The 17,531-nt window shown below is 42.2% G+C and overlaps 1 protein-coding gene across 4 annotated transcripts in view; it reads right to left on the bottom strand.

Annotated features, from left to right (window-relative positions):
* Window positions 1-17,531, bottom strand: part of LOC129858186 (ecto-NOX disulfide-thiol exchanger 2-like) — a 321,149-nt gene that overhangs the window by 229,516 nt on the left and 74,102 nt on the right. Inside the window, exon 1 of one of the 4 annotated variants that reach the window (XM_055927215.1) lies at window positions 5,402-5,519. The exons of the other annotated variants lie outside the window; for them this stretch is intronic. Within the exon in view, the coding sequence (XP_055783190.1) occupies window positions 5,402-5,423 (22 nt within the window). The 5' untranslated portion in view covers window positions 5,424-5,519. Of the gene's footprint in view, window positions 1-5,401; window positions 5,520-17,531 lie in introns of those variants that run through there. 4 annotated transcript variants of the gene reach the window in all.

Here is a 17,531-nt window from a genome sequence, read left to right as displayed (position 1 = left end):
TTAGGAAAGAATAGGTGATTTTTTCCCCCTTATGATCTGTATTTAGCCAGCAGTTATATGCGGGTACCTTCTCAGAGTCAGTGGCAGATATACTGGCGCACTCAGAGATGGAGTGTCTTGCACCCCTCTGGTGATCCATCATGACATGTGCTGTGCTACTTCAAATTGTTTTTCCTGGCAGTGTTGGGAAGGGAAAAGTGCATGAGCAACAACAAAAACTTGGGTTCACTTTATCTCTGGAGAGACCCCTGAAAAAGAAGCCAGTGCAGAATAAAAACATTCCAAAACATGCATCCTGTTTGCAACAAAGCACTAAAGTAATACTGCATAAAATATGGCAAATCAATCCACTTCTTGTCCTGAATACAACGTGTTATGTTTGGGGCAAATCCAATACAACACATTACTGAGTACCACTCCCCATATTTTCAAGCATAGTGGTGGCTGCATGATGTTATGGGTATGCTTGTAATCGTTAAGGATTGGGGAGTTTTAAGGAGTGAATGGGAGTCAATTGGATGCTAGATCAAAAACCCAACATAAGCATTTTGTCAAAAAGAATTACAATACTACAAAATGTTTCAGAGATGAGATACTTTTGAGGAAAATAGGCAGGTTTCTCAACTCGTACCCAGAATTTGAGACGGGTTGCGTGTCGATTAGCTTAGAAACCGTGTGATGCAGGATGACAATGTGAAGTGATTGGCCGACAGTCTGCTGTGTGGGGCATTATACATTTCTACATTCATTGCCCAATGGGATTCCAAACTCCTTCTTTCTATAATATCTCGGAGTAGACACTGCAAGGCCCCTCCGCCTGCTAGAGTGGCGGGTCTCTCCCTCGCACTTTATCAGCTCCAGTTAATAAAAAAAGGTAGCTTACAAAGTGAATTTTCTGCTGCTTCCCTCACTCGGATTGGACTAGGTCTGGATCAAACCAGGTTTACCTGTATATTAAATAAATGTATGCATATAGGGTCCGGGTGGAAAAACCACAGGTCCATTTCGGAACACATCATACATTTGGACCTGCGAAGACCTCTACTTAAGAGGCCAAACATAACCCCATTCACAAAAGAAAACGTCACAGAAGCTGGACCAAAAATAGGGTGTTTTTGAGTTGTGTGTCTTTTGCCAAATAAACAAAAATTAACTACTATTGGCATTTAATTTTCCTGCTCTACCATAACCGAACCCAAAACCGCAATAAGTACCGAACCATGGGATTGGTGAACCATTACAACCCTAATAGAGATACAGAGCGATTCCATTGGAGCAGAGAAGATGATCCTCCCTGGTGAAAAGTTCATTTCCTCCATCCTCCTCTCCTCTGTGAGACCATCAGTAAGGTTTTAAACTATAGCTATACAGCCTCAATTCTGCCTTATTCAATAGCAATACGTCTCTATCCCACTAACCCTACTGCAGAGACCTGAGCCCAAATCTGGGGCTCAAAGTGCTTGAGTACAGAGGCCTCCCTCAATCAGGTGGTTTGTGCTCCACAGAGCCCCAGAGTTGATCCTGAGACGTTCCCTTCCCAGACAGACATGCCGCTCCCTCCACTGCTTTAGACCAGACGAGTGGCTGGCTGACTGCTGCTGCTCTCAGGGATCTGACTGCCACACACTCCTACACACCCTTCAACTGAACCAATTCCAGAAACCCAGTTATCTCCTGAACCGCTCATCTGGAATAGCCTGGCCCACACGGCTGAACAATCAGGCCGACCCAGATGGGTTTTCTACCTGACACAGACATCGGAACAAAGGAAGAAAAACAACAACTATTACACCAGCAACCGACAGATTAAGCAAGAGTGGTGAGGCATTGATAGAATCTTAATTACGTTATTACAACAAAATCTACAACATCGGCTCAACAGATGGGGAAGGGTTCAATGGGTGATATCACCACAATAATATACTTCTGGCACCCCTCGAGAAACAAGAACTTTGAAAAACAAATGAAGTGTCCAGTAAAAATGCACCATTGGGTGCTTTGAAACTTTACTATGATGCTTGGAAATTGGTCTTTTGATGATGGTTTCTGGAAGGTCAAATAAGATCACTGTGATATGTTTAAGTGTAGGCTACTGAGCAGTAGGTGGGTAGTCCAAGGATTGTGATGCTATCTCCACACTAGTTAGATGATGCTCAATCCATTAAATCAGAAAACAAACATTACTTTAACAGCACCTGCTGAAATTGAATTTTACTTTTATCGTTTCCATATTTACATCTCATTTCCACTGGGAGTTGAAACTGGCAGAGAGGATGAATATCTAACTACTCTCATCACATAGTAAAATGGCCTCCTCCGACAGGAAACACAACACAGTGTAAAAATAGTCCTCAGATCGCTTACCCAGCAGGGCACAAAACAGTGAGAGTCTCCTTATCAGGGATAGAGCACGGGTTGTTGCATTAGCAATGATGAGTTACACCGTTGCCCTAGATACCACATCTTTCAATTAGCCAATCCACAGAGCTGGAGAAGTGGAAAATCTGCATACCTGTCCACCGTGAGGAGAGCAGTATGAAAACAAGAAACTCAGTTACAGAAAACAGCGGAAAGGCAGCCTTATATATTATTTGCTTTCTAATATAGGAGGCCAGGTGCATTCAAATGAGCTTTGGATCAGGGAAGTATTGCAAATATGGCAAATCCCTATGCTTAGACTTTCTAATTAGTAATATAAACAAATTCAGACAGAGTACTATCTCACTTGACTAGCCTACCCCCTAAAAGAGGTAATTGTTGGTCAGCGTAATCAATTTGATGTAATATCAGTTGAATTGTATGTCAAATAAAAATTCAGACAATAAAATATATTACTTTTCATTTAAATAATGAACTTGACCAGTTTTCTAAGACCGAACACAATCTCTCAAAGTCTTAAGAGCAGAGAGATATTCATCAGGCTAAAACACTTTAAAGTCTTGACCTTGGGGGGGAATGCCAGTTTAAAAGCTTCTCTAGGTAGGTCCATTATCAGGCTGAGGTGGAAGTTAGGGGAAATAGAATAAAGATGTTGATGGAAAGAGGAGGAATTGCTTCTGACAATCAATTATTAAAACAATGGTCACTGATTTGATGGAACGCTGATATGATTATTGAGTAGAGTCTGGGGTTCTTTCTAGAGTGGAAACCCACCTGTCTCTGAGATGCATCTGGTAGAGACTCCTAAGGGACCAAATAGAGTAGCTGGAACACCTTAGAGTTCATAATGAACTACTTGGCAGTGGGGCAGACCATTAATCCTACTACTCCCTCTACAACATGGCGGCAAAAACTAGCAAATAGCCAGTAGCCACAAATCTGACAGGGAATGAGGCTTGTATCTATAGCAACTCAGTATCTGGGATTTCGGTAACCCTGAAAGAGCCCGTCTCTTTTTGGGGCCTCTAGGCCCTCCTGAAGGAACCATAACAAGGTTAGCAGATCTGTGCTTTACACCCCTTTAGCAGTGTACACCCGTGAAACCCCTGTACCAAAAGACTGCCAGAGGTATCCACAGAGAAAACGCTTTCTTTATTTCTGACTCAGATTTCATTATGCTGATTCTCTTTCCCCAAAGCCATGGCTCCACTTTCTGCTGAATCGTTAGCAAAACTGAACCTCAGTCTCCACATTAAAAAATGACCATTTTCCAAAGCTACCAAATGTCCTCATTTTACACGGTTTCTCTCTGCATTCAGTATTCCCCTCATTTATTCCACAGCACCATTATCCTGGGGCCACAGTGAACTCAAATCATAAAGATCCTTCTGAAACATTGCTCCTCAAATTCATATCGCTCCCTCCCTTTCTCTCCTTCTCCCTCCATTATGAGGAATCTACAGATGCCCTCTCCATTGATCAGTGGGGAGCTGTACAGTGTGAAGGTAAATGTCTGTCTGAGTGCATGGTGGACCTTTTCTTCATCATGGTTGGCCCTGTTGAAAGCGAGCAATCAACCTTGATTCATTTAGATGCTCATTAAATGTTTGTGCCCCTGGCCATGGAAAGAAAAGTGGGAGCAAGTATGCAATATTCCAGAGCCATTTTGTCACCATAGCTGAATTGAAAGTATGGCACAGAGAAACAAAATATTGCTTATGTCAGGTGAAGTCAATTACTTAGGGGAGAAAGCTAAACTCATACTTAATGCACAGCATCAGCATCATTCCCCTACAGAAAACGCATAGGCTGTGTTGTGTTTATAGCCGTTCTCCTTTTCAGCATTCATACTGTATGCTTACCACTCTGGTCTCTGAGTTGATGGGCCCAGGGAACTCGGCAATTATGAACACTTATCCAACATTGGATGGCTGTGAGAGATGGAGTAAATTCTCCATGGTCAGAAACAGCAAAGGCTAAAAAGTCTTAAGATGCAGTCAGAGTGCAAGAGAAGCAGAGTAAAAGTCCCTTTTCTAGGGAGTTTTTCCTAGCCACTGTGCTTCTACACCTGCATTGCTTGCTGTTTGGGGTTTTAGGCTGGGTTTCTGTACAGCACTTTGAGATATCAGCTGATGTACAAAAGGCTATATAAATACATTTGATTTGAGTAAGCAGGTTAATTTGAAGGCTCAATTTGCTTCTCCTGTAATTACACTGACTGTGGAAAACGTTCCATTTACCAGCAGCTATTTATATATCACGAGTAAATAAGTGAATAAATGAGAAGGAAATCTGAAAGAAGCCAGTGTGCAAAACCAGTGCAAAGAGCACACGCTCGCCATATATTTGAATGACTTTTGCGCACAACGGCATATTCTCAAAAACAGATAGATGAAGACAGTAGCCTATTTTCAGTTCGCTACTGGTGACGTATTATTTTCAAGACAGATTTAAAAAGCAACCATCGTCATTAACTAAATGAAACAAGAAAACAGTCTTCGGAAAAACAATAACGGAACTGACCAGTGTTATATTTCAGAACAGTTCCAAAGATAGAGCATTTGGGAGGAAGCTTATCAACTTCACTCAAAATGCATTGTAAAAAATAAGCTAAATTAAATCAATAGACATTCTACAAGGGTTACACAATTTAATCCAGCTAGGTTTACATCAATTTGTGAAATAAAATGTTAACGAGGAGTAGTCTTTTTTGTCTCATCGAAACCGACTAGGCTCATGAACAGCAGGTATTACAAAGTGACGCAAAGACCTCTACTCGGTCACTGTCGTTAAGATGTTCGCATGTTGCTACCGTCAGTAATATACTTAATGGACCTGCAGTAATAAAATACCTAGTCCTCCTCGAAATTCGTCTACAACAACGTGCATTCATTCATTCTACGATTGAGATAACAGCCATATAGAAGGCGGCAAAACTCCCCGAACATAACAGAGCGAGAGGAGCAGACAAGAGCTGGTATTATGTAATACTGTAACAAAATGAACACACGTTAGATCTTACCTCTATACTGCAAGAGAAACATTGTTTACAGTCCGTACAGCAGAGGATGGTGAGCCCTCGTCGCCTACTGCAACGCGAATCGTCAAGAATATAAATCCGTTGGATTGAGAGAAAGGGAGTTTGTTCTCCAGTCCGTTTCGCTCTGCAGACTGGGCTGTAGCGCGAGAATGAGGGAGGGTCTTGCAGCTCGCAAAGCCTCGCACTCATATAAACCACATTCCCGAATACATGTAACCTACGTTTACAAGTGAACAAAGTATAGCCTGCCAGATGGTACCCGCAAGGGTGTATTACTGAAAGTGCGCAAAGGGCACCAGTGATATGCTCAAAAATGTCAATCCCGTTTTCCCACAGCTGACAAAATACTGTAGGTTACAGTTTGTCGGTGTCCGCAAAGGCTGACCAGTTAAAGGGACTCTGCAGGGCCATTGACAAATCATCATGGGTTCTGATATCAATAGGTTTTGTTGTTAAACCCGGAGTATTACATTGTACAAATCTAAAAGTAGCATTTTTATTATGGAAAAACATGTTAAATTACAATAGTAATTAACCTTGAGTTGCTATAGAAGAGTGAGCTTGTGTGTAGGGTAGGTTATTTTCTAAATGTAACCTGTTAATTACCTGTTCAAAATGGTAAATAAGTAACATCATTTTTGGAGTACACAAACTCAGTAAGGTAATCTGATTACTTTGCTACTTTTAGATTACTTTCCCTTTAAGAGGGATTAAAATATAAAACATGAATATTACCAATTTAACGAAATCTATTACAGGATAAATCAATGTTAGAGTTTACATAGCTGGCCATAAATGGATGTTGCATTTTACTGTATGGTTTGGTTATGTAGGCTTCTTCTAATCCATTGCTTTCTATTACACATGATTAGGCTATATCTTTACATTAAAAACCAACATCTCAGATTTCCAGTCAATCCCAATTCATTTAATACACCTTGATCTTCAAGAATAGGACTTGGAAATATAGATTAGCCAATTTAAATTTACCCGAGCATAAGCCAAAAGCTAAGGATTTACTAGTCTACTCTGTCGTTTATGATTATGCTGTCATGGACTGATTGGTGTCATTACTTCGAGTTTAAAAATGCTTCTCTCATGGAATGGCATGCTTCGAACACTACCGAAAAGTGCTATTTGCATTTGAAAAATATATACCATATGCTGCATTTGCTTTAGGCTTATTTTTTATGTTTTGTTGGCGACACTTGGATATCTCAATAATTTGCAGCAGTTTAAGTGTTTGTGTGAGTTTGAGCATGTGTCCATTAGGCCTACGGGCATTTTTCTGAATCAGCACAAATTTGATTGAGCAATAAAAGCCCCACTTCAACTCAGCCATTGGGTTAAAATACATATATGCATTTATGAACAGCCATCCATAACCAAAACAATATAAAGCACAAATAGCAGCAGTTTGATTCACATCAACGCCATGTAGATAAGTGATATCCGTATTGCCCCGTCCATAGGCTACACCACTGCTTTCGTCCTCACCTCCAAGCGTTTGTTCAAGTTGAATAATTTTGGATGCCAACAGCAGTCACACCATTGGAAGACATAGCTTGGACTGTAGCCTACAAAATGCTTATTGCTGCTCTTTTCCATTTGGTGTGTAATAGTGGTCTCTGACCTGGTCAAACTTGCTCAGGGGGGAAAAAACATTAAACTTTGCTGATTTGAATGTCATTAAGAAAAGAGAAAGGCGTCAAATATTTTTTCCCTCAAACAGCCTTTCTGAACTATCTATGGAATATGTCAAATTTGATCATATTTTTTCTGGTAACGTAACGGATTCATTTTTTTGTTCAGTAACATGTAATCCATTACTCCAACCCTGTGTGTGTTGTGATGGATGGGTTGGTGCTGCTTACATAGAAATAGCACTGATGAGCCCATTAATATATTATAACAATCTCTCTCAGTACAAGTCATTTTCAGTCTCATCTTCAGCCTTGGGAAGTGCAGTCATATGAAGACAGTACCTTGGAGTGCCAGCTGGGGGCACCACTGTTAACATACAAAGTTAGGTCATGTGTCATTAACAGTGATGTTCATATGGACTGTGAGCTTCTCCCACCATGCAGCGCAGAACTCAAGGCCTGATAAATAATGCACCATTTTACTGCAGACAACCAAGCAGACTGTGAGCAGTCTAGTGTGATGATTTAATCTCAGTCCTGTGAACCTCTTCACCATGGAGACAGCACTCATATCAAATGAGCCTCAAAGTGTCCCTTTTCTCAGAATGAAACATGTAGTAAGTTGAAGGAAAGGAGCAAACATTCAAAGTCCATTTCTATCTGGGTTGTCATTTCAAAAAGAAGCTAGAAATCCATACTACATTAATATACACCCCCCCCCCCGCCTCTCAAGGAGTAAAACCATAAAAACACATTAGTAATGGAAGATGAGCGTAGAGGGGAGTGGTCTTATCAGAGTTCCACATGGGTCCACTGAAATCAGCGGAAAGATAACGACAATGGTAAAGAGATAGAGTATCATTGAACATGTTGATTTGTTCACCTTCTCGGAGAGCCTAGCTTAGTGAAACAAGTCAAACTGGTTCACTAATACCTACATTTTTCTAAATGGAGTAAATATCAAAACAACCTAAATAAAATTGTGTAGAGTGTAGAGGTTAGACTTTATTTGCACCGACTCTCTTGCACTGGCTCTATGCACACTCACTGGACTCTACCCACACATTCTACACTAATACTCCAACACACCCACACGCTACTGCTACGCTGTTTATTATTTATCCTAATTGCCAAGTCACTTTTACCCAGACCTACATGTACATATTATCTCAACTACCTCGTACCCCTGCACATTGACTCGGTACCGGTACTCCTTGTCTGTAGTCTTGTTATTGTATTGTGCTACTATTTCCTTTTTGTAAATTATGATAAAACATATTTTTTTAAACTCTGCATTGTTGGAAAAGGGCTTGTAAGCATTTCATGGTAAGTTACACCCGTTGTATTTGGCGCATGTGACAGACTTGATTTGACAAGAATTGGGGTGTCAATCATGGCCTAAAGCCACATCGAAACTGTGTAGAAATTATAAATGGACCTACATGTATATAATTCCTTCACTGTGCCCATCTCTCAAAGACAGAAACAAAAGTTAGAGTCGGGACGTATTAAAAGTTGCAAAAACGAGACGTTTTTTTTCCCTCTCCAGATTTTGATGTCGAAGCAATACTCTATAACCAATTTTCCCTGCGGCTCTCCGGACCTCAGTGATCACCAAATGTGGCCCCCGAGCAAAATTTGCTTGACACCCCTCGTCTACAAAGTTTGAGATGAAAAATAAGTGTCTGAGAAATGTTTGATGGGTCAAACAATATTATCTTCAACAGCCTGTCTGCACTTCCAAAAACAAATTTCAAAGCCCACAGCCCATACACAAGAACTGTCAAACGGATTCCAAAGTGGAAACGAATGAGGCAAAGACTGTGTACTTGAGCATGGAAACATTTCCAGCATTGATTTTTAAACAACCTTAACCAATTAGAGAAATAAATGAGGCGTCTGTTGTTGGCGGAGCAGTAACGTTGCCTGCTCAATCTGCAGAGTAATTTCCTGCATATAGAAATTGTATGGTTACAGTCAGTAGTAGCCCTTTCAGTATGGTTGTATGTCACAGCAACAAAAAGTAATTAGAGCCAAAACTCACTGTATAAACAAATTCTAAAGATGAAATGTTAAGAGTCAAATTAGTGCATGGCAAGTGACTCATCATCCATATTAGAGGGTGTAAATATGACTATAATAAGTTGTATTATGCCCTCAGAATCATAAGGAGAATGTACTAATGATATTGAGTTCAGTTGACAGTTTTAAAGGACAGCCAAATATGTTGAGCCCCTTGACCTAAAGCTATTTTAAAATCTGACATTAACTAGCTTTGTCTGATGGTCCAGGATCATGGATCCTCAAATAGAAGCCCACTACATGGACTCAATCAGCAGGAGTGTTACTGAAACTGTTTTATGACAGCTCACAGTATGGTAAGATCTAAAAAGGCTTCCAAGTAGCTGCATTGGATGGAGCTGCTGAAACACTCATTCAGACAGACCCTTTTTCTGTGTCCTCGTTTTTCGCCACAACAGACTGGTCATAAATAAACTAAATGCTTCCCAGACAGAACTAAATTAATTCTGTCACCAAATAGAAAATGAAAGAGTTGGCGCTCCTATTCAGTTCAGTTCTCCCTAGGCCTAAGGGACAGTGTTTCTGCTTATCCGTTTTTCAAACCGTGATGTTCTTTCAAAGGCTTTCTTGGTTCAAGTGCATTTAAATCAAATACTACATTTTCCTTTTTGCTACCACAGATTAAATACAAATTTTCATTGGTTTTTATGGTTAGTGTTATAAATTAGTGATCATCTTAAGCCAAATTAACTGGGTGGCTTGAAAGAGGGGTATGATAAATCAAAGTCACTTTGCTGGAACATTTCCACTCCCCCAAAAAATGTGGGGGGAAAAAAATACTGCCATGACAAAAAAAAAAACATTTGTGAGCCAACTCTTCAATCACTGGGTCATAAATCTAATTAGAAATCGCAGAGCGCAACGAGATATCAGCCAGTCCATATCCGTACCTCATCGTTGAGCTGGAAAACCAGCCATAGTTGATCACCTCGTCTAAGAGACACCTGTTGAACAATAAGTAACTTGTTTAGTTAAGATGGAGATATTTTGTCTCATTATTGAAGATGTTCAGAGCATAAGAAAGACGAAATTAAATCAAACTTTATTAGTCACATGCGCCGAATACACCAGGTGTAGACCTTACAGTGAAATGCTTACTTACGAGCCTCTGACAGTGCAGTTTCAAAAAAATACGGATAAGAATAAGAGATAAAAGTAACAAGTAGTTAAAGAAGAGCAGTAAAAAAAAAAATATATATATATATATATATATATATATATATACACACACACACACGGGGGTGCCGGTACAAAGTCAACCATGTTAGTTTGTTGGTGACATGGACACCAAGGAACTTGAAGCTCTCAACCTGCTCCACTGCAGCCCCGTCGATGAGAATGGAGGCGTGCTTGGTCCTCTTTTTCCTGTAGTCCACAAGCATCTCCTTTGTCTTAACCAGGTTGAGGGAGAGGTTGTTGTTCAGGCACCTCCCGGCCATGTCTCTGACCTCCCTATAGGCTGTCTCTTTGTTGTCGTGATCAGGCCTACCACTGTTGTGTCACCGGCAAATGTAATGGTGTTGGAGTCATGCCTGGCCGTGCAGTCATGAGTGAACAGGGAGTACAGGAGGGGGCTGAGCACGCACCCCTGAGGGGCCCCTGTGTTGAGGATCAGCGTGGCGGATGTGTTGTTACCAAACCTTACCACCTGGGGGCGGCCCGTAAGGAAGTCCAGGATCCAGTTGCAGAGGGAGGTGTTTAGTCCCAGGGACCTTAGCTTATTGTTGAGCTTTCAGGGCGCTATGGTGTTGAACGCTGAGTTGTAGTCAATGAATAGCATTCTCACATAGGTGTTCCTTTTCTCCAGGTGGGAAAGGGCAGTGTGGAGTGCAATAGAGACTGCATCATCTGTGGATCTGTAGGGGTGGTATGCGAATTGGAGTGGGTCTAGGGTTTCTGTGTGATGGTGTTGATGTGAGCCATGACCAGCCTTTCAAAGCACTTCATGGCTACAGACGTGAATGCTACAGGTCGGTAGTCATTTAGGCAGGTTACCTTAGTGCCAGTGCCCAAGAACGCTATGGTGGTATGACAGACTCGGACAGAGAGAGGTTGAAAATGTCAGTGAAGACACTTGCTAGTTGGTCAGCGCATTGTCGCAGTACACGTCCTGGTAATCCGTCTGGCCCTGCGGCCTTGTGAATGTTGACCTGTCTTACATCGGCTGCGGAGATCATGATCACAGTCTTCAGGTACAGCTGGTGCTCTCATGCATGTTTCAGTGTTATTTGCCTCGAAGCGAGCATAGAAGTAGTTTAGCACGTCCAGTAGGCTCGTGTCACTGGGCAGCTCTTGGCTGTGCTTCCCTTTGTAGTCTGTAATGGTTTGCAGGCCCTGCCACATCCAACAAGCGTCAGAGCCGGTGCAGTACAACTCGATCTTAGTCCTGTATTGACGCATTGCCTGTTTGATGGTTCGTCGGAGGGCATAGCAGGATTTCTTATAAGCTTCCGGGTTAGAGTCCCGCTCCTTGAAAGCGGCAGCTCTAGCCTTTAGCTCAGTGCGGATGCTGCCTGTAATCCATGGTTTCTGGTTGGGGTACGTACGTATGGTCACTGTGGGGATGACGTCATCGATGCACTTATTGATAAAACCAATGACAGATGTGGTGTACTCCTCAATGCCATTGGAGGAATAACGTAACATATTCCGGTCTGTACTAGCAAAACAGTCCTGTAGCTTAGTATCTGCTTCATATGACCACTTTTTTTTTTAAATTGATCTAGTCACTGGTGCTTCCTCAAATTTTTGCTTGTGGGGCCTCCCGGGTTGCGCAGTGGTCTAGGGCACTGCATCGCAGTGCTAACTGCGCCACCAGAGTCTCTGGGTTCGCGCCCAGGCTCTGTCGCACCCGGCCGCGACCGGGAGGTCCGTGGGGCGACGCACAATTGGGCTAGCGTCGTCCAAGTTAGGGAGGGTTTGGCCGGTAGGGATATCCTTGTCTCATCGCGCTCCAGCAACACCTGTGGCGGGCCGGGCGCAGTGCGTGCTAACCAAGGGGGCCAGATGCACGGTGTTTCCTCCGACACATTGGTGCGGCTGGCTTCCGGGTTGGAGGCGCGCTGTGTTAAAGAAGCAGTGCGGCTTGGTTGGGTTGTGCTTCGGAGGACGCATGGCTTTCGACCTTCGTCTCTCACGATCCCGTACGGGAGTTGTAGCGATGAGACAAGATAGTAATTACTAGCGATTGGATACCACGAAAATTGGGGAGAAAAGGGGATAAAAAAAATAATAATAATAAAATAAAATAAAAATGTTTTGCTTGTAAGCAGGAATCAGGAGGATAGAATTATGGTCAGATTTACCAAATGGAGGGCGAGGGAGAGCTTTGTATGCATCTCTGTGTGTGGAGTATAGGTGGTCCAGAGTTCTTTTCCCTCTGGTTGCACATTTAACATGCTGGTAGAAATTAGGTAAAACGGATTTAAGTTTCCCTGCATTAAAGTCCCCGGCTACAAGGCCTCTGGGTGAGCGTTTTCTTATTTGCTTATGGCGGAATACAGCTCTTTCATTGCTATCTCAGTGCCAGCCTCTGACTGTGGTGGTATGTAAACAGCTACAAAGAATATAGATGAAAACTCCCTGGGTAGATAATGTGGTCTGCAGCTTATCATGAGAAACTCTACCTCAGGCGAGCAGTAGCTGGAGACTTCCTTAGATATTGTGCACCAGCTGTTTTTTACAAAAATACATAGACCGCCGCCGCTTGTCATACCAGACACCGCTGTTCTATCCTGCCGATACATCGTATAACCAGCCAGCTGTATGCTGATATTGTCGTCGTTCAGCCACGTGGAGCATAAGATGTTACAATTTTTAATGTCCTGTTGATAGTTCAATCTTCCCAATAAGTCGTCCATTTTATGTCCAACGATTGCATGTTTGCGAGCAGAATTGAGGGGAGTGGGGGTTTATTCGATCGCCTCCTACTCCTCAGAAGGCAGCCCACCTTCCGGCCTCTCTTTCTCCGCCTCCTCTTCAACTAACACATCACTAACGTCTAACGTGATACATTTTTAACCGAGTCTTCTTCTGATCGAACATTTTCTTCTTTTTTTTATCTCTGAAAGAAAAGGGTTCCTGGGGTATGGTTTCAAAGATGTCTCCAAAAGATACTGTGCAGCTCTAATGTGGTCCCTCTGTAAATGTTGAACCATCACACAGAGAGAAGCTGTAAATCACAGATGTCTCCGTCTCTCCACCGGCCTTTATATCCACTCTCAGTAGATTGTAAATTGTTGTATTGTAAAGTCTGCATTTAACGATTCCAGAATTGATGATGCCCCTTGCACACAGTGGAATCAGAAGAGTAGATAGTGTAGAATGCTATACTAATATGCCCTTTCCAATCAAACAGAGGTGTCAGATCCCAGCTCTGCAAAGCTTTCAGAATTTGAGAGTGGATGATATTTGAAGGTTCTGCTCACCAGAAAGCCTGCCAGAGTTTAAAGGACTGCGCTGGTATTTGGTGTCATCCATTTTGAGATCAATGAAACATACTATTATAGCTCAGACTGGGAGGGGAAAATGTCAGATCTAACGATTCATAGTGTTTCATTAGCTCCACTGCCCTTTGTGGATGGAGAGACTGCCCATCGATCTGAACCAGAGCTAAGGATGGAGCCCTCCCTTCTTTCACCACTTCCTCTGTCCATCTATTTCTTTCTCACTACCCATCCTTCCTTTGGACCCTGTATCACACTCTCCCTCTTCCTTCTCTCTTTTCCTCCTCTCTGTTTCCCACCCTCACCCTCTCGTTGAGTGCTGATTAGTAGATTATCACCTCATTAAGTCAGCGTCTCCACTGGCCAGAATGTGTTATTCCTGGTGGAATACTTGGTATATGAGCTCTGGGAGGAGAGAGGGACCATGTAAAATACATTGGGGCTGTGGAGTTTTGTGTTCCAGAACCTTCTGCTGAAATCACATTTTTCTTGGGTGAGAAGGGAGAGGTGGAAGCCTTGGCAACATTCTGTAAATTGGATTAAGTGAAAGATACAGAGGCAAGCTGATCTCCAGGAAGTCCCCACCAGCATGAATATTGATGGTAGCAGATTTCATACAGAGTGCAGAATACCTCTTTACCTCAGTCTATAGCTAAACCCCAGTCAACAGCAGGGGCTCCCCACCATCAGTCCACACTGGTCATGGTGCTCAAAATCACCGTCCAAACACACCGTTGGCCAAAAAACAGAGAGGAAGGGGAATATAATGATTTGTGTTTGCACAACACAGTATGCAGACTGGAGTGCAGCAAGTCCTCTATTACACAATCACAAGTGGTTCATCAGAACAAGTGGGTATTATAATGCATTTTGGCTCCAGAGAAGTGCAGCTAGCTGTGGTCCAGGAACCAAATGTGCCATCTGCCTAGATGAGCATCAGAAACTCTGGCCCCTACACAACATTAACAGCATCTGCTTGGTGAATCAGACTCAAGGTCAAGTGTTAAAAACTCTCAGCAGAACTGACAAACTGTTTCATAACCAGGGTCTGACAGGGGGACCCGCAAATCATTGTATCTGAGAAAAACATAGCCTTTTCAAAAAATAATTTCCTGCTATTCTACTTCATTTTACATGACTGTAAACATTACAATAATATTTTTTGAATACCACGCGAGTGACAAGATACTGGGATCAATAAAACCAACGACCCAGGTCTTAAATGCAACCACTAGCACAGGCCAATGAAAAGAGTGTGTACACAGATTATAGGCCTACAATGAGGAAATGATAGTCCACTAACTATCCAGTTGCACTCATTTAAGCAAGGTCCTGGTGACCTTTTTCTCATCTCAGGGCATTCCAATTCCAGTCACAACTTGAGGAAACTATTAAGTCAATGCATATCCAGCCCAACACCACCACCTGCCCTGCACCTGACACTCACCAATTAAGAGGATGTAGTTTGTATTTGTAAGGGATCCCCATTAGCAGCTACTCTTCCTGGGGTCCAAACATATTAAAGCACTAACATTACATATAAAACAAAAGATAACAGTACATCTTATAACATTACACCACTACATATCTACAATACAAAATGCTCAATACCACCATAAAACAATACCACAATGTATTGTTAGATATGTGTCTGTACCTTGTGTGCGTCTTCACAGTATCCATTGTTCCATAAGGTGTATTTTTAGCTGCTTTTTAAATCTGATTCTACTGCTTGCATCGGTAACCTGATGTGGAATAGAGTTCCATGTAGTCACGGCTCTATGTAGTACTGTACACCTCACAGTCTGTTCTGGACCTCTGGTAGCATTTCTTGTGGGTTATGCATGGGTTTCCGAGCTGTATGCAAGTATTTTAAAAACCGACAGCTCGGTACATTCAGCTTGTCAACACCTCTTACAAAAACAAGTAGTGATGAAGTCAATCTCTTCCACTTGAGCCATGAGAGACTGACATGCATGTCATTAATGTTAGCTCTGCGAAAACGTTTAAAGGCCAGCCGTGCTGCTGCTCTGAGCCAACTGCAATTTTCCTAAGTTCCTCTTTGTGGCACCTGACCACACTACTGAACAGTAGTCCAGGTGTGACAAAACTAGGGCCTGTAGGACCTGCCTTGTTAAGGCAGAGCAGCGCTTTATCATGGACAGACTTCTCCCCATCTTAGCTACTGTTGTATCAATGTATGTTCTGACCATGACAGTTTTCAATCCAGAGTTACTCCAAGCAGTTTGGTGACTTCTATTAGTTCAATTTCCACATTATTCATTACAAGATGAAGTTGAGGTTTAGTGAATGACTTGTCACAAATACAATGCTTTTAGTTTTGGAAATATTTAGGACTAACTTATTCCTTGATACCCATTCCAAAACTAACTGCACCTCTTTGTTAAGTGTTGCAGTCATTTCAGTTGCTGTAGTAGCTTACGTGTATAGTGTTGAGTCATCCGCATACAATAGACACACCTTACTCAAAGCCAGAGGCATGTCGTTAGTAAAGACTGAAAGAAATAAGGGGCCTAAACAGCTACCCTGGGCTTTAGCTTCCCTCCAGGCCTGGGGGTACACACTTTCTAGTAGGCTTAAATTGATGGGCAAATAGGAGTGTAATTATCCATCCAGATTGTCAGACCCCGGTGCCTTGTCATTGTTGATAGACAATACTTTTTTCACCTCTTCCACACTGACTTTACGTAATTCAAAAGTACAATTGTCTTTCATAACTTGGTCAGATATACTTGGATGTGTAGTGTCTGCGTTTGTTGCTGACATGTCATACTAAAGTTTGCTCTTGCCAATGAAAAACTCATTAAAGTAGTTGGCAATATCAGTGAGTTGTGACGAATGAGCCATCTGATTCAATGACTGATGGAGCCGAGTTTGCCTTTTCCCCAACATTTAATTTAAGGTGCTCCAAAGCTTTTTATTATCATTCATTTTTGTTAAATAGTATAGATTCTATTTTATTTTATTTAGTTTAGTCACATGATTTCTTAATTTGCAGTATTGGGCAGCCAGACTCATTTGCTATATCTTTTGTCTCATCCATCTCACCCATACAATTTTTCAATTCCTCATCAATCCAAGGGGATTCAACTGTCTTTACAGTCATTTTCTTAATGGGTGCATTGCTTATTAGTAACTGGAAAAAGCAATTTAATAGATGTGTCAAGCGCAGTGCCTGGTTGCTCCTCATTTACACACCACAGACCAGCAAATATTCTTTACATCATCAACATATGAATCATTACAAAACTTATTGTATGACCTCTTAGACAATATATTAGGCCAAGCCTTTGTTTTTTCTAGATATGGCTACTATATTGTGATCACAGTGGTAGCCCTGAACTTCATACCTCTACTTTCCTTCCTTTAATGGTGTCTGTGGCTCTGCCATCAAAGGCCACTGAGAGGACAAGGTTCTCAAGCTCCAGTTAGTAAGCACAGAGACGTGACGTTGTTGGATGCCAGAAAAACAGACAAACAGAGGCCAGTTAGAGATGAAGTGTATATCAGAGAGTAGCAGTGCTGAGGGAAGATATACTACCACACACTGATGGACTACAAAAATGCTGTAGCGAGAGGCCAGAAAGAGGAATAGAGGATGAGAGTGGGATATCGATAGAGATCAGACACCAGACCGCTGTAGGCTGAGGCAGAGTGTAGAGGACGAGAAGAGAGAGGAAAATGGAACATCACCAGAGACCGGAGATACAATGCCAGAGAGTGATAGAGGCCAGAGAGTGATAGAGAGGATGGGGGAGGCCAGAGAGAGAAATAGGCCAGACAACAGACTGTACATTCATTATCACCTGACCAACCTGTGCACCACACTGTGTGAACATAATAGGAGTTGACACACTCATCTACCAAAGCCCGGCAAGAGAAGAGACGCTTTCATTCCCTCTCCCCATGCTCTCACACCAA

This window comes from Salvelinus fontinalis, chromosome 6 (genome assembly GCF_029448725.1).
Source record: "Salvelinus fontinalis isolate EN_2023a chromosome 6, ASM2944872v1, whole genome shotgun sequence".
Classification (NCBI taxonomy): domain Eukaryota; kingdom Metazoa; phylum Chordata; class Actinopteri; order Salmoniformes; family Salmonidae; genus Salvelinus; species Salvelinus fontinalis.
This window is presented reverse-complemented; position numbering and strand designations above follow the sequence as displayed.